The sequence below is a fragment of the Grus americana genome, chromosome 26, assembly GCF_028858705.1.
Source record: "Grus americana isolate bGruAme1 chromosome 26, bGruAme1.mat, whole genome shotgun sequence".
In the NCBI taxonomy this organism is placed as follows: domain Eukaryota; kingdom Metazoa; phylum Chordata; class Aves; order Gruiformes; family Gruidae; genus Grus; species Grus americana.
In genome coordinates, this window is record NC_072877.1 from 2,260,172 (window position 1) to 2,277,561 (window position 17,390).

The window sequence follows — 17,390 nt, forward strand, 5'->3', positions numbered from 1 at the left end:
TTTTCAAACCAACAACCTCTGAAAGGCTGTTTGTCCCTTTACCAGATCTTGTTCAGGCTCTCTGTCCTGCAGGGATGTGCTACAGTTAATCGGACTTGGTGCTTTTTCTCCCAGCAAGTTCCACCCACCTCGCTATGCCGTTTCTCACAGCTAATCCCCGGATGGCCAGGGCTGCATGGCAGCTCCTCCTGGAATAAGGAGCCGCACACGGATCTCACAAAGCCACGTCAGGATCACAGCAGGGCGTTGGCTCCTCTGCGCCTTGACTTTTTTTTAACTCAACATCTAACATCTCCCTTTTGATAATGATCTGACCTATATTTTTATTGATTATTTTAGCTCCGATACAGTCGTCTGACGGCCTTACAATGCAGTTAGGATGAAGCGGGATTACTTTCTTTTCTCAATTTATCACATGTGCCCCTTCCCCCTTAGGAGTCCCTGGAGCAACTCCAGGCAAGTGCTACAGTTTGGGAGCAAGAAGCAGAAACTGCTGCCAATCTCCTCTGCTGTGAACATGTCATCAGGGGAATTGCTCTCGCACTCGGAAATTGCTTTCAGGCCCACAGTTGTTAACACTGCAGCTTTGAAAGAAGCTGGAGAGCCGTGGCTTTTTCCCAGCCTGCCATCTTCTCCCAGCTGATAGGTGATGGCCAGCAAAGAGAACAGCTCATTTACGGGAGAGGTCTTTTGGGGGTCTTTCTGAGATGACCTAGTTACTCCCGAGTGACACCTTAACAGAGAGTCATTGTGTGTATGAATGGATCAGCCTTCAAATAATACTCTTCAATCCTCATTTTATTTCAGAGTGGGTTTGGTTTTTTCTCCCCAAATGTAGCTGCATCAGTGCAGTTTTTATGGATTCCTAACTTTTATTTTCCTGTTACCTTTTACTCCTTTAAGGATGTTTGCCAGCAGAAGGAAGCAGCATTACTGGGCTTACTCGATGGACTGCAGTGGGAATGAGGCTCATGTCTCCAGCTGCAAACTGGGCAACCACCTCAACATGGATGCAGAGAAGAACGCAACGTGTGACAACGGGATGCCCGCAGTAGTCAGCTGTGTCCCTGGACGCGCCTTTGCCCCCAGCAGCCACAGTGGCTTCCGAAAAGCCTTCAGGCAGGAGGTGAGCAGGCAGCAAAGTGCAACCCGTCAAGTAGGAAAAGCCTGGGGGTAACAATTCACCACCTGTATGCCTGTAGCCACAAACCAGCCTGTTGTGCAAATGCCCCCTCTTTGTATTCCTTTCTGACAAGCCCAGCTGAGTTTTTGTCCTCAGAGTATGTGGTACCTTGCCTCAGTCTGCAGGCTGAGAAGGATGGGAGGCTGGCTCGCTGCTGCAGCTGGCAAAGCTGCGAGCAAGTAGTAAGAAAATACATTTGTCACGTTTCTGAGCTGTTCTGTTCAAGCCAATTGAATGCATGCCCAGTTGCTGCCGGGCTTTGCTGTTTCACAGTCACTTAAATGCTGCTGGGTTGTTTTTCCTGTGGAGGTACAAGGGTAGTAAGCTGGCATTTCCGCTACCCCTCTATCTTCTGCAAAGCAATGCCCTGAGAGACTGGGAAAACCTGGCCTAGAGAAAAGGTTGAAAAAGCAGTGTTTGTTTAGTCTAGCCAGGAGAGGGCTGAGTGTAGCGTAAAAAAGATATGCAAAAGGCTGTTATAAAATAACCCTGGAGTCGGTTGTTCGCGGTATCAGCGGGGCGCCTGAATGTGAAAGAACAGCTTAACTTGCAGCAAGTGTGGTTTAGGTTGACCCTAATGGAAATTTTCCAGCTGTAAGGTACGTGCAGCCTTAGGATACAGTGGTGATCTCAGGGTCTGGAGGCCCTTAATGCTGGGTGAGAGGGTGTTTTTGCAGGGTGCCTTAGGTGCTTTGGATCTAGCCTATAGCCCGAGGCTGCAGCCTGCGTCCCCCAGCCCTCTGTGACTTTAGGAGTGGGCTTTCTCTTGGCACCTGAGAAGACCCCAGACCACAGCTCCGAACGCTGCTGTAGTGGGAACAGTGCAGTCCTGTCCCTTCTTCTGCACTTCTCTGCACACGAGCTTGCAGGATTTAGGCCTCAAAGGTGAAAGGTCTTGTAAATCATTACTAATCTTCTGAGCCATGCACACTGCCAAGTAATTCCTTAAGCCTTTGTGTAGGCTTTGGATGTCCTTCGTGTGACCCCAGCCTGGAGAACTGAATATGCTTCCAGTTTTAAAAGTTAAGGTTTTTTTGGTCTCAGATGTTGCCCGAATCACTTGGTGTTCCCATACCTAAGGCTCGGCTCCCACCGCAGCAGCACATCTGTCCGGTGCAGCAGTAATTGGCAGGTCTCTGCTTGGTACTGGGGAAAGCTGTAAGCGACGTATTGTCAATGACTAATAGAAATATAAGAACAGAAATTAATGGAACTGGACCTGCCACTCAGCTGTGTATTTCTGACTGGGATCTGTCAGATCACTTACTCCACTAGTCGTAACTGCAGCGGACAGATAGGTTATACATGGCTTGTTCCGCGTTGGTGGTCTCGGTTAACCCAGGACCCCCGTCTGGAGATCTGTACAGCAAATGAATCCATAGCGGCTGATCCACAGGCAGCAAGTGGAGGAGAGCAGTGTGCTAGCTGGGTCGGTTCCTATAAGGCTCCCAGGAGATGTGGTGTGACTGCTGGGCGGTTGCATGTCCAGCCACCCCTGTGTGCAGCAGCTCTTCTCTGCTGCAGAACTGCTCGTGTGAAAAAGGCTTCTAAATCCAAGCACTAAAACTGCAGAGAATGAGATGTCTCTCTTTGTTCTCTGCCCGTGTACAGGGACGTAAGAAACGTGTCTATGCATACCGTAAGTCTTAGAAATAAAGATGTCCTTTCATCCAGCGCTCTTAGCCTTTTGTATTATGTGGTGGTTGTTTTAAGGTGCCTCAGGGAATGCTTTTTAGGCCACAACTTACCTGCAGCCACAGTTGTAAATAAGAGCTACAAAGGAAGGATGCTGCTTTGTTCCGAGGCAGTGGTAACACCAGCTCTGTCTGTGTCTTCCAGCAGCCGCTGGTGAGGCTGAAAGGAGGAGCCAACACTGGCGAAGGACGAGTTGAAGTGCTGAAAAACGGGGAGTGGGGAACAGTTTGCGATGATAACTGGAACCTGGTGTCGGCCAGCGTGGTCTGCCGAGAGCTGGGCTTCGGGAGCGCCAAGGAAGCAATAACGGGCGCAAGGCTCGGACAAGGTAAGAGCAGCAAGAGCTCCAGGGACCGTTTGTGCCTTGTCCACCTCCGAGAACCCTTTCATGATTCAGGGCAGAGCGTATTTTTACTGGGATGTTTGGTTTGGGGACCAGGAATTTATTCTCTACCCTTAATAAGTCTCTTGAGTCCAGGAGCTTGAGGCTGAACCGGAATATGTGACTTAAAAATATATTCAAGATTCCTTGAAAGAAGTCTAGTGATGATGAGTTTAACCTTTCCCTCAGACAGCTGTTCCAGTAATTACTTCTTTGTTATCACGTCCGTTGCTCTCAAGTTCTCCTTATGAGTTTGCTAGATTCACATCATGGTGTAATGCATTACTAGAAGGTTCCTGGCAAAAATGGTCCTGGATCTAGACTTCAAACGCTCTCCAGTTTAAGACCAGAACATTAATTTAGCCCATTATAAATAGAAGGGCATTTGAACAGTTCAGAGCCAGGTTTGGGTTTGGATTTCCTGTATTTGGGAGCTGGTTTAAATCCCAAACTGTGGTAAACAGTAACTCAAAGCCTAACGTACGCCCTCTCAAACCACCTTCTGATTCACACGCCTTGGTCCCATAGTGTAAACCCAAAGAAAATGACACCAAACCAAACCCTTTATTATGAGACTAGATGAATGGAGGAAATTTCTTCAGCCCAGTATGGCTTGGAGAAGGGGAGAAAAAGTAACAACACGTGTAAAGCACAGTGGTGGTGTCCAGAATCTGGAAAGCTTTAAAATGTGACCTGTCCATTGGATTTGCCAAAAAAAATCTTGCGGTGAGATGCAGGGAGCTACTGATGAGCTTAGCTGCATCTAGGGAACAGCAGCATCACGATGGGGGGGAAGCGGCTGCCACGTGAGGGAGGAGAACACGCCGTTCCCTGCCACCTCCCGCAGCCGCAGTCTGGAAACTCTCAGCAGCAGCTGCCGATTCCCACACGTTTTCCTTTCTTTTAACGTTAAACGCTGGCAATCAGTCGGTGCACCCTGTCAAAACTGTCCTCGGGGATGACAGCAGCCAGATCGTCACGTTGTGGTAGGAAAAGCAGCTCTCCTGGCCCCAACTCACCTCCATGCTCCTGTTGCACAGGGCAGTCTCATAGCTGTTAAACTGTGTCCACGTGCGTGTTGATGCTTTGCTTTGTTACAGCTGCATCTCGGTGAATTTGTGCGTTCAAAGACTAATTTGAAGGACCGGTCTCATCATTGCTGTGGTGGAGATGTAATTTCACGGGGTAAAACACATAAAGATGGGCTACGTGTTAAATCAGTGTGCAGTGTCTAGGAGTCCCAGTTAAGACAGTGACCTGTGGGAGATGAGTGCCTACCACAAAGAGTACAGGGTATGGAGAAGATGATTTATTCTGCCTGGGCAGCTGAGACCCTGATTAAATAATTTACCTTTATTCACACAAGAATTCTCTGAAAGGAAGATGCTAAGCCCAGAGCTCCCGAATGCATTGTCTGCTGCAACGTCCTTGGAGGGAGAACATAGAATAAATCCTCAAGCAGTAGGTGAATGTATACATTGGATATACAGTCCTAATCCTGTTCTTATGCTAAATGGAATGGCATGGGAGGAAATATGATTTTTATCGCCATATTGCAGCACATACAGCAATGCAGCTTGGCTACATTTCAGTGCCCATGACAGCAGTACTTGCTGCCTCCATGTATCATAAAAGAATTTCCCCCGAGAAGAGCAAATGCGCCAGGGTTACGTGGATCAGTGCTGTGGCCCTGCCCTCTTGCTTGGTCACTTCATTGGTATGACTTTGTCGGGCTGTTTCAGTGGAGGATGTCGGACTGGATCCATCCTGCATTCTTGGTGCATCACTCTCCAATTCTGGTCAGCACCAAGGCATTCCTCCTACTCCAACTGTTCAGCAGCTTGCAAAATGCCTAGATCAGTGTCACCATTTCCAGATGTAGACCACAAGCAAGATTTTAATAAGAGAGAAGCAAAAAAGGCTAGAAACACATTCCCCAGCAGCCTCGATCTGTTCCCACGTTGTACAGGTCTTGTGTGATGAGTGGATACAGGGCTGGCCGAAGTATTAAGGTGCGAAAGGTGGCCAGAGCCAAATTAATTCTGTGGGTGAGATTGAACCCAATACGTTTACATCTCTGCCTTTGTTCTGCTGTTGTCAGAAGGCGGCTCCGGGGTACATCCTGACTCATTCCACCACACAATCGCAAAAATATGCTAAAGACATTTCCCCCCCCCCCCCCCCTTTTTTCTGTTTTCCCTGTGCCTCAGCAGAAGTCTGAGGAGGTGAGGGGTTCACCAGACAAGATCATTAAACTGTCACCCACGGTTAGGTCTCTGAGTCAGAGGTGTGCTGGCTGCCACATAGAGTTAGAAAGGCTCCAGATGGCAGCAGGAAGAGGTTTTTAAGCAAAAGGATCCCACCTACTGTTAATAAACCAATTACCTTTTCCTGCCTTCCAGAGTCAGCTCTTTGCTTTGAACTAAAAGGAGCAAGCTCGAAGTTGGGTAAAATTTTCCTTTCCAGAGGAGTGAGCAAAAGAGGGTTTGTGGTGAGGCTGCTGGTTGGAGCCCAGTTGGCAGTTCTGCCACTGTCTAACTTAAGGGCGATTTTTGTCCTCTCTGGGTTCGGATGAAGGAACGGAGCCAGCATCCAGGATGTCATTTCCAGGCTCTGTTCTCTGCTGATGTGAATGCTTTGAGACAGGTACAGCTCTCTGGCTCTGTGGAGCCCTCATCACTTCTGCTGTGATGAGAATAGCGTTGCAGGAATGAAGAATCACCAGGCGCTGTCAGAAATGGTAAGAAAACAGTTGTTTTTCTATCTCCGGTACCCAGAGGGGCCAGCCTGGCCTCCGGCAGCCTACTGCTGTGTGCCGTGCACCCTGACAAAGGGAACTCCCCACTGAAGGCCAATTCCTAAATCTGGTGTGGGTCAACCTCTTCCAGCCGGTGGAAAGAGCTGGGGATGGGTATCGCTGGGTGGATGCTGCTTTCTTGGAAACATCTTCTGTGGCTTTTGCCTTTCATCGCCACCATCATCGTGGTGACCAGCGATGGGCATGCCTGCGGCTCAGGAGTGCCTGGCCGAGGGCTGCAGTGAGGCAGCACAGCATCTGCCAGCGTTTTGAGTACACTGAGTCCAGAGGGAGCACGTTGACAGCAAAGTTCAGGAGTGGTTTTATTCTTAGCCTCCCATCTCTGAAAGCTTCCTAGAAACTGCTGGAGACCAGAGGTTCTACATCTGCTACTTGCAGGGATCTCCTGTCAAAGCTATCCGGTGTGTTTCCATCAGTAATTACTCATGGATTATATGGGCTCCAAGAAAGACTCCGGTTGTTCTGTAATGAAGATCATCTGCTGGAACCTCTGATTTGTGTGTCCCCGCCAAAACTTCTTTCTAACCAGCTTTGGGCTCAGTTTGGAAACCAAACCCGAGAGCTTTACAGGCAGGACTTTTGCCTTCTCATACGTGCGTCTCCTCTGGCTGTGTCTCTTTGGTAGAAGGGACAATTCTTTGCTGCCACTTGCCCGGGGAAGAACCAAATTATTCAGCTTGGCTCCCAGCACCTTGAGACCGTTCTCTGCAGTAGGAAATGGTGTTTGCTCTCTTGTTTCCATCGGTGGCATCGGAGTCTGTACCCGCCCAAAGCGTTTCACTGACTTCTCGCGCATCCCTGTGGTGTTACGTTTTGTTGTCCCAGCAAACGTGTCTATATCCCGTTTAAATGTCAGGGCTTGATTGGGAGCAGGTTCCAGCATATAGACCCAGCCAAAAGGTCATAATTCGCGAATTCCTCCAGCTGAAGTTTGTAAATTATGTAACAATGGAAACTTGGCATTTTCTGTGGTGCTAGAGTCCCAGAGACTACTGGAAAGAATTTAACGGTAAAATTATTAATAATAATCTTGTAGCTTTTTGTTTTATTTTTACAAGAAATCGCTGGAATTTTTTTCAGGATTACCGTGTTTTGAATGCTAGAGGCTAGCGTGATGTCTGCAGTGTATTCATAAACTGTTACTGGATATTTCTTCACCACACAGTAGCATGGGCAGAAGGTAAGGCCTCTCTTCTTTTTTCTCCTTTTCTTCCCCAAGGCATGGGTCCAATTCATCTAAACGAAATTGACTGTACGGGCTTTGAAAAATCAGTCACGGACTGCAAGTTCAACATGGAGTCGCAGGGCTGTAACCATGAGGAAGATGCTGCTGTGAGGTGCAACGTTCCAGCGATGGGTTTCCAGAATCAGGTGAGAAGCCGAGCGATCCGGGTGCGAGCGAGCGTAGCGAGGTGCGTTCATCCTGGAGCATCGGCTGCCCTCCCTTGCAGTGCGGGGCATCTGGGCAGGAATCATTTCGCCTAAGCCGTGCCTATTCAGTTTAGGTTTAAACATCGGTGTTGCATCGGAGAGGAGGGTGAATAAGGGTGATGTACCCTTTTTGTACTGAGCTTTGAGCTCCTCCAAGCATGACAGGGGCTTATAAACGGGTGAAGTGCTACTTCAGCTGCAACCGGTGCAGTCCCGCAGCCTCGTCAGTCTGGTACCTGTCCCTGTTGTGATGGGATCTCGGTTGGGTCTCGTGACAGCGGGACCCGGGTGGCTGCTGGCACGGGCGCTGCTGTCATCTTTGCCACGCGGGGCTTAAAAACTTTAACCACAAGCCTTGAGAAGATCCTGAGCCCGACTGTTGCATCTTCCCTATAAAGTTTGCTATGTTTATTGACGTAGGAGTTTTTATGCTCTGCAGCTGCGTCTGAGCGGCGGCCGCAACCCGTACGAGGGCCGGGTGGAGGTCCTGGCAGAGCGCAATGGCACGCTGAAATGGGGCACCGTCTGCAGCGAGAACTGGAGCACCGTGGAGGCCATGGTGGTGTGTCGGCAGCTGGGCCTGGGGTTTGCCAGCCATGCCTTCCAGGTGAGTCCCCGTGCCCTCCCCTGCGTGTGTGTGCTTGGGTAGGGGCTACTGGAGGAGGGGGAGGAAGGCTTATTAAAAAAAAAAACAAACACAAAACAAACCATGACATTCAGCTGCAAGGCATTAGCTGGAGAGACCCCGAAGGTTAAACCTTGTTGCACAACAGCCATTGGGGGAAATTCAGAGCAGAAGGAGCTCTCGCAGCTCTGGGCAGAGCTGCTGTTTTCATACTGCTCCGGGCTCAGATTTCCTGGGAAGCCTGATTCCCTTAGCCCTGGTCGGGCTGGGGGTTGCATGCAGTTTCTTGTCCCTCCCTGAGTCAGTGGGGAGTTGAACTCCTCGGGCTGACTGAAGTGTGCAAGCCAAGTTTAACCTGGTGTCAAATCACTTGAAAACAATTTGATTTTGCTCCTGTAGTTACCTCTCAGCGCAGTGTGTACGCTAGCGTGTGATGGAGCTGTGTGCATTTCTTGCCCCTCCAATGGCAAAACCTCTAAACCCTCCCTGCTCGCACACGACTAAGAACGGCACTTAAGAAAGGGATAAAAGCTACCAACTAACAAGCTTGGGATAACCACAAAGGAATAAAGTGTTCTTTCCCAGCGAAGCTCTTTGGCGCAGTGAATAGCAGCCTGCTGTGCTGGCTGGAGGAAAGCAAGCAGCAACCATAAGAGCTGGGAAGGAGGGAGGGCAACAGCTTCCCACCCAGTTCCCGGATGGATAAATGGCATCGGGTGTAAGTAGCTGGTCTACCAATAACCCTGGTGCAAGATACTCTTCTGTACTGATACATCCCTCGAGGATCACAAGGTGAAAGAGGGGCAGGCAGATCTAGGGGTAATGGTAGATTCTTGAAAGGAAATATATAACCTCTGGGCCTCTATTGCAGTTCCCAGACACTGGGAAAGTGGGGATTGAGGCTCCTAAAACAAACTGGTTTCTCCCACGGACAAAGTAATCCCTTGCCAGAGCTTGTTGTCTTGCTGAGCTCTGGAAATGCAGCCCCTCTGAGGCATTTCAACCGAGAATCAAAAATCACCAGCAGCTTTGGGGAAGCTTAGGCTCAAATGGCCACTGAATAAATAAACTTAATGTGTGTTTATATAGATGGAAACCCGCATACAGAAAACAGCCTTAGATCAGTTCTGGAAGGAAAACTCTTTTCCCCAAACAATTTCCGGAAATGGAAAACTTGGGCAAACAAGTAAAATGTGGTCGCAGAGAGCGGAGGCTGTCCCCGTTCTCCAAGCTCGGGGTCTGGTTGGCTGCGCTGTCTTTCTGTGCCGTGTCTGGCCCGCTCGGCATTCAGACGCAGCTGACTCTGCTGCGCTGCAGGGATAAACCCAGTGAGAATTAGCATCTCTGTCCACTGCCTGCTGGTTTTGTGCTGGGAGGAACAATAAGGCCCAGAAATGACTTAACAGCTTCAGCATCCTTGGGGCTGGTTGTGAGACTGTAGGCAGAAATGGAGAGTTAAAACTCTGCCTGGGGAGCGTGTCCTGCAATGAGTTTGTCTTTAAGGAGTGACTAAGCTGGGGGCCAGGAGGACAGGCTGGGCTCGTGGGCAGGCAAATTCCAGCCAATTTAACTGGGATCTGCAGGTCCCCGAGGGATGTGCTGGGGTCGGATGCCTAAGAGGCAGAAGGCTGGAGCTGCCCGTGCTGCTATTGTGGCAATCCCACCGTGCAAGCTGGTTCCTCCAGCTGATTTGCCTGCGCAGCTGCCAAGCTGAGCACCAGAGCTGAGGATAGCCACGTACCTCGAACGCTGGCCTTTCCAACTGCCTGGCTCTATTGACATAGCCCTGAGAGTCCAGCAAGAAACAAGACATTTTTTCCTTTAGCTGAGACTGCTGGTATTTAGAACAGAAAAGGCCCTTATGCGTATCCCGGCTGCACCAGCTACACGAGCATAAAGCTACACTGTGTAGAACAGGGCAGCCCTGTGTGCGTGTGTGCAAAAAGTGTTGCTAACAGGGTTAACAAACAGCCTGTTGCAATGGAAGCAATGGTACAGATGGGTTTTCTTTTCCTGGAAACGTGCTCCCAGTTTTGACGCTAACAGATCTGATTTATTTTTTTCCTTCTTTCTTCCCTCCCCTTCTCCCAAGCTTTGCAGTTGCAGCTTCATCGGGGTTTACTTTTGTGAGTGGTGTTATGTTGTGCGTTAATTTTCTGTCATTGCCACAAGTTTCGTAAAGCTGGGGGATGAAGATGAGTAGTGAGGAGCGTTTGAACATGTGTGAATCCCCCCTCGGAACCAAGACATGCAGCCCCCTGGGTTCGCAGACCCTGTTAGTCCTGCTACTCCTCAAATGCCTTGTTTCCACTGGCATTTCCAGCACGGCTGTTAGTTCTGCCTCCCCTCCTTGTGCAAGCAGGCATTCTGGCATTGCTTGTGGCCCTCTCAAGTGCACAGATGTCACAAGAGAGATGTGGTTTAATTGCTGGGCATCCCTCCCAAAGGCACAGCCTAGATGACTTGAAACAGCCTGAGGATGAATTTGTCAGCTGGATGGGCAGAGCAGGGTGGAAAAGTGAGTTTACAGCTGGATTAAAAACAAGCAGAGATTTAAACCAGCTTGTAAACAAGGAGAGAGATTTGCTTAACACTGGTCAGATGTTCAGGGCAGGGAACGTGGGACTGGAATTAAACCCCAAGTTGACCACCCTTCTGCTTGAACAGACTTGGGCTCGTTCCCCGAGTTGCTCTGCTCCGGCATCCTTTGGGAAGATCTGTCTCCGTGATAGTGTTGGCTCTTGCATTGATCTTCCCTGGGGGAGAACACAAGTTACAGGGGGATGAATAGTCCTCCGGCAGTCCACTAAACACTGAAGAGTGTGTGAAATGCCTTTTTCTGCCTTTCTGCCCAGGAAACCTGGTACTGGCATGGAGACATCACCGCTGACAACGTAGTCATGAGCGGCGTCAAGTGTTCGGGGACCGAGATGTCCCTGGCCCACTGTCGTCACGATGGAGCTGATGTCTCCTGTCCCAGAGGAGGTGGTCGTTTTGGTGCTGGTGTGTCCTGCTCAGAGAGTGAGTAACTCAGGTTTTATTTCATTTTGGTGTGATTACCCTGAGATACGCAGGAGAAATGGGGTGGCCTTGGACATGTCAAAACAGCGGCAAATCGCTGCTGATGGGGCTGAGAAATAGAGTGCAAGGAAGGGGCTGACCTCTGTTTCTGGCAGATGCTTTTTTGAGTAGCCCATCAGTTCATTTCAAACCTTCCTGCCCTCCTGCCAGCTGCCCCTGACCTGGTGCTCAACGCCGAGCTGGTGGAGCAGACGGCCTACCTGGAGGACCGCCCCATGTTCATGCTGCAGTGCGCGCTGGAGGAGAACTGCCTGGCCAGCTCGGCCGTCAACACCTCCATCACTTCTGGGTACCGGCGCCTGCTGCGCTTCTCCTCCCAGATCCACAACAACGGGCAGTCTGACTTCCGCCCCAAAAACGGCCGCCACGCCTGGGTCTGGCACGACTGTCACCGGTGAGTGCCACGAAGACGATTCTACACGGTCGGTGCCTCCTTCCATCCCTTTCTGCTGCCCACGGGGGAAATATTTTGCTGTGGGAGTACAGGGCTGAAATGCCGGAGCTGCGGAGCTGTGACGTGTGTTAGGGCAGCTGTGATCCCCTGTCAGCAGGGAAACCAGCTCGTTACAGCAGAAATTACAGTTAAGAGCTGCTGTGTGAACAAGACGGGTGTAGAGCCCTCACTGGGAGAGATGCAAGGGCAGTATATACCTGGAGGTATGCATGTGTACAGACAGGAGGACGCGTGTGCCTATGTACACACTGGGTGTAGAAGGTGCAGCCGTCTCAGCTACTTCCCTCACCTGGGAAAGGACTCAAGAACACGCCGTAATTCTGCATTTTTTTGACTGCATCTCGACTCCACTTAAACTGTGCACAGCTGGGAGATTGGTTTGTGCTTATTTTTGACAAACAGTAAATGCACCCCCATAAATGCACCATTTTTCAGGGGGAAGTTGATAGTTTCAGCCAAAGTAAACCAGGGGGAGGAAAGGGAGCTAGAATCAAGCTGTCCAGAGGCTTTGCTTCTGAAATGATGGCTTGTTACAAGGTTGATTTTTCTCTAATTTAAGGTAAAAGGGAGTGCACAGCTCTTGTCCTGCCACTGTTGTAAGACTTTTTGCTTTGTGAAAACATTAGAGCAGTAAATTCTCAAATCTGAGTCCTTTCTAGCCTTCCTAAGCAGCGCGAGTGAGGCGAGACGCGTAGGTAGCGCAGCATCAGCGGCGCAGCACTACTAGTCGGAAACTTCACGTCATGGTGTGGGGCAAATGTTGGCCACTTACCGTGCAGACAGGTTGGTTTGCAATGTTTGAAGTCAGAGGCACGAGCAGAGCGAAAACCTCGGCAGCGCAGACCTGAAGATAAATAGGAACTGGTGCATTCAGGGGAGGACGAAACGCGGACTGGTGCGAGGATTTGCCTTACTGGCCCCGTTGGAAGGGGCTGGGGGAATATGTGGGAACCGCACGGCTGCGAGCACGTCGCAGGCTGGTTAAAAAGGAGGGACTCTGTCCGGGAGGTGAGACTGGGAAAGCATCGGGAAGGGGCCGAGAGCCATCTGCATGTTTTAAACTGGATTCTGTTTATACGGAGGAGGATGAACTCGATTCCTCTTCAGTCTTTCCAGTCTGTAAACACCAGAATGTAAACACCTCTTTGAATGATTCAGACATATTTCAGAAACTGAGTCAGACTTGAGAACCTCAAACTTTTATCGGAGGCAGCCAAATTAGACAGCCTCAAAGTCAACAGCTCAGCCACTGCAGAAAGCCTCTTCTTTCCTAGCTGCCTCCCTCCGTCACTGGGTGCTTCTGTTTAGTTGGCTTTTGATCTGGAAGTAGAACAAAAATGGGAAAGACCTGTAGCAGGGAGGGAAAAGTGATTAACTTCTGGCAGGTGGCAATTTATGGGTTGGTTTTTTTGGTTAGGGGAAGGGCCAGAGGAGGTAAGAAGAAATCCATTCTCCAGAAGAAAAATTTCCTCCTATTCCCTCCTTGCTGCCCCTTTATCTCTAAATTTGTGTGCAGAGTGCTGCTGCAATAATGGTGGTTGGAAGTTTTTAAGCCATGATTATTTTTACAGCTGGAAAGGAGAGGATTTCTGCACCCTTTTTTTTTTTTTTACTTTTTTTAACTCCTAAGCAATGGCTTTTGAATTAGGGCCTGTCCGTGCAGTTACCTCACTCCGCAGGGTCGAGCTACGCAGACGGGCTCTGGTGTGTCTCAGCGCAGCGTTCCCGTAGTGGGGGTAGGCATGGGGCGATTTAAGGACCCGCTCCGCACCCGCTCTCCTGTCTCTGTAACGTGCTCATGCTGTGGGTTTGCTCCCGATTCCAAGGCTGGGATCAAATTCAATGTGTTGCATCAGCATGACCGCGTTTATGTGCCCAGCCCTGACCACGTGGAGCACACAACTGTGTTTTAATCGGGTGCTGCCATCTGCTTCCTGCTCTACAAGTCCCACGGACTTCAACTGGACCGACACACAGGCTTAATTTTTTGCTGAACCAGCAGTGTGGCATGGAAAAGGTCGATGTTGCCAAGTTCTACATCACGCAAACCCTGCCGTGGTCTAACTTTTGCTAGTTAGGGGTCTACACCGCAGGTTGCGTTCTCTCTCCAAACTGTTGCTGGAAGGTTCCTGGTAGCGGCCAGCCCAGGCTGAGTTGACACTAACACTTCCCCATTTAAAATCGTGAAAGGAATCGTGTGCGAACCCAGCTGTCGGGTTGTTTAGATCTGAGCAGAGCAAGTGCTGAGAGAAGCTGGTTCCATCTGTTGTTAGTTTTCTGCCAATAAATTTGCATTCTGCTTCTTAAAACTAACTAAATAAAAATAGCCAGGTTGCTGGCCTGGGTACATCCAGTGCTGTTTGCAGCCTCTTGTTAAGAGCAGGTGAATTATTTCTTGTTCTGGTAAATCACAGGGCCCCTAGAAATGACAACCAGGCTGATCGTGGCTTTGATTTATTATTTTTTCCCTCCTTCCTTGCCATTATAAAACATGGTGTGATCCTGTGAAGGCTGAGGCAAGACTCTCCCCTGGAACAGCTTTAGCACTTGACATGCAAACAAATATCCAGGCCAGGAGCCAGCATGAAGGTGCAGGGCGATGGTGTCACACAGGATTTCCTGGCTGTGGTTTCTCTCGCTTTTCCCCCTGAAGAGCCGCTCGGTCCGTAGCACTTCACGTGTTGGCGTGTATTTGCCCCCGGGGCCGTGGGGATGGGGCCGAGGGAGGTGAAATGCCCGGCCCCAGGGATGCAACAGCCCAGAATTGAGTCTGGGCTACTGGCATCCAAGTCATCGTGCCCTAGCCACTGGACCACCTCTGCTGGGGCAGACCATGCAGCCCTTTGGGCTGGGGAGTTAGAGGGGTGGCTGTTTTTAAAGAAAATTCTCCCTGTCCGTACCTTGCAGGCATTACCACAGCATGGAGGTTTTTACCCACTACGATCTATTGAACCTCAACGGAACCAAGGTGGCTGAAGGACACAAAGCCAGTTTCTGCCTGGAAGACACGGAATGCGAAGCAGGTATTTTTGCCAGAGCCCTTTGTGCTGGGAATTTACTGCTGTCCCCATACGGATGATGGGATTCAAAGATGCTGTCAAATTCCTGAGCAGGGCTAGGACGTGGCTTGAAGGAGCCAGAAACCAGTCCTGAAGTGTGTACGTATGGAGTGGGCTCTACAGGTATAAGAGAATCCCCCAAGGCCCCATATACTGAGGTTTTCAGACCTCAGCTCCTTACATCCATACTCTGAGCTGCTCTGAAAACCCGACTGTGCATTTTCTTATTCCCGTAAAGCGAGAAACTCCAAAAAGCACCTCTGGGTGATGAGGTGGCAGTTCCTCCCGGGCAGTTAAGCAGTACGTGTATGTCAGTGCAAGACACTGTTGTATTAAATCTCATCCAAAACGCTGTGCCTGTAGCTTCTCGCTATCTGTGGGAGTTGGAGAACAACTAACCCTTCATCTGATGTGTCCAAGGGCGGGAAATTCCCAGCCCGCCTTGCTGTGAACGTAACACTTTGTGCCTTTAATTCTTCTCATCTAGATGTGCAAAAACAGTATGAATGCGCCAATTTTGGTGAACAGGGAATCACAGTGGGGTGCTGGGATGTGTACCGTCATGACATCGACTGCCAGTGGATCGATATTACTGATGTCCCACCAGGCGATTACCTCTTCCAGGTATGGGAGAAAAAAGAGGGTTTGAGACACTGCTGTTGCTTTTATCTAATCCGTTAGGGATGTAACCAACTGGTTTATTTGTACATCTCCTACAGTACTATAAACTTCTGATTACAAAGGGGTTATATTCCCAGGATACCTAAAAGATAAAGAATTACCTAACAGGACAAAGTGTTACCAGATGATACTTCCCCAAGTGAAAAATCAGGGCCAATGGCCACAGCTTAGAGCCGATAGTCTTAAGAAATCCGCGCCCAAGCTAATATCCGATAGTCCTACACAATCCACGTGCAGCTAATGTTGTTAACGCACCATGTTACATGTCACATTTTATATATATATATATATATATATATGCGCACAGCATCCCACTGTCATCTTGTACTAAGCTTTTGAGCTTAGTTTGTAAGCAATGTTTGCCTCATCTGGGGATTAAATACAGTGCTATTCTTGTGGTGTTTGCACGAGGAGATAAGACTGCGCCTACAGTCTGTTCTGTGCAAGTGGGTGGAGTGGGGGGAATTCTTTGGTTCTAAAAACAGCCACTTAAACAGGAGAGGAGGGAAGAGGAATTATTTTTGTCTGCACTATCGTGTGAAATGTAGAGAAAGGTGTTTGAGGGTCTGGGTGCATGGGGGAAGGTGTGATCTTGATCTGGCTGCAGAGAAACTACTTGATTAAAAAGTGAGTTGTTTGGGGTTTTTTTAATTATTATGGTGTAATGAAAAAGCTGATTCTGTCTCCATCTGATTAGTACATGCCATATCCAGTCCACCTGTAGGTAACTTTATGCTGTTTCTCTGTCACTCCCTAGGTTGTCATCAACCCAAACTATGAAGTTGCTGAATCCGATTATTCAAATAACGTGATGAAATGCAGGAGCCGGTACGATGGGCAGCGCATCTGGATGTACAACTGCCACATAGGTGAGAGTAACTTCTGCAGGCGGAAATTTAATGGCTGTTGCGCGTAGATCAGACTGCGCCGCTGCCTCTTCACTAGGAATTCTCTGCGCTTCTGTTGCAACGTGCTTACGTGCTGTTTGTTCCTTTGTATGTGCATGGAAAGATGAGATACTCACCCCAAACTGTACCCTGGTGCTATCTGAACAGTCTGTGGCAAAGGCAGACACCAATGTGTCTCTGCTACAGGGTCAAGCTGCTACAGGTTTCAAAGAGTAAGATTTGGATGAGGGTGGGATGGTGCGTTACTGCTTGGTGCTGCTTTGTGCCTGTTCCTGGAGCAGCAAGCACCGCGCTGGTAAAACGGCCCTCAGGCGTGGGAGAACAGGGGTGAGGGATGTTCCAGCTGTATCCCTTCTGCAAGGAATTCAGCATTTTTCTCTCCCAAGCTTGTCAGGCATAAGGAGCTGTTTGGAGGGCCTGAGTAGGTCCAGGCAGACAACTACACTTCCCAGAATTATTACCAGCCTGAGACTGATCTCTTCAGACCTCAAAGCTTCTCTTTTCTTGAGAAGCAAACAAGAACAGTGATGGGTGAAGCACAGTGCTCTGCTGTCCCTTGAATGTGAGGGAAAACTGTGCATTTTCTTGAATAGATGTAAAACATTCATTTGTAATTTTTTTTTGGTCTTGGAAATATCAAAGCCAAACTAGTTTAAAAATGCATTAATGGTCAATTGTCAAGACCTTTTTAAAAAAGAATTAAGCTGGGGGCTTTGTAAGATAAACTGTTTTTAACAGAGAAAACAAATGAACAGCAACTGCCTGCCAACCTCCAAATAAAATCAGTGGTGAAGACAATTTCCACAGCTGCCTGAAGTTCTTCAAGGCATGTTTTTCCTGAAAAAATTCCATGTAACCACTGATATTTTTCTCATTAATTTGTTCGGGTTTTTTTAAGAAAATACTTGTCTCATGTGTCACGCTTCAGATTGCGACCTAGTTCAGAAAAGCCAAACCCACTTCATTTGGATGAGCAGGCACTTAAGGGCTGAATGGACTCTCCAGCTGAGCTTGAAACTATTTCTATTTAAAAATAAATGGCTTTAGCTTTCATTGTGTCTCAACTAGCAAAA

General features: G+C 49.0%; 1 protein-coding gene across 7 annotated transcripts in view; it reads left to right on the forward strand.

Moving 5' to 3' along the window:
- Window positions 1-17,390, forward strand: part of LOXL2 (lysyl oxidase like 2) — a 64,973-nt gene that overhangs the window by 43,461 nt on the left and 4,122 nt on the right. For all 7 annotated transcript variants that reach the window (XR_008574187.1, XR_008574188.1, XR_008574189.1 and 4 more), the window contains 9 exons: window positions 904-1,126; window positions 3,023-3,206; window positions 7,298-7,449; window positions 7,949-8,116; window positions 10,990-11,155; window positions 11,366-11,609; window positions 14,577-14,692; window positions 15,216-15,352; window positions 16,167-16,278. Coding sequence is in view for 3 of the 7 variants with exons in the window: in XM_054804492.1 (XP_054660467.1) it covers window positions 904-1,126; window positions 3,023-3,206; window positions 7,298-7,449; window positions 7,949-8,116; window positions 10,990-11,155; window positions 11,366-11,609; window positions 14,577-14,692; window positions 15,216-15,352; window positions 16,167-16,278 (1,502 nt within the window). In the remaining 4 variants the exon portion in view is untranslated. The remainder of the gene's footprint in view (window positions 1-903; window positions 1,127-3,022; window positions 3,207-7,297; window positions 7,450-7,948; window positions 8,117-10,989; window positions 11,156-11,365; window positions 11,610-14,576; window positions 14,693-15,215; window positions 15,353-16,166; window positions 16,279-17,390) is intronic.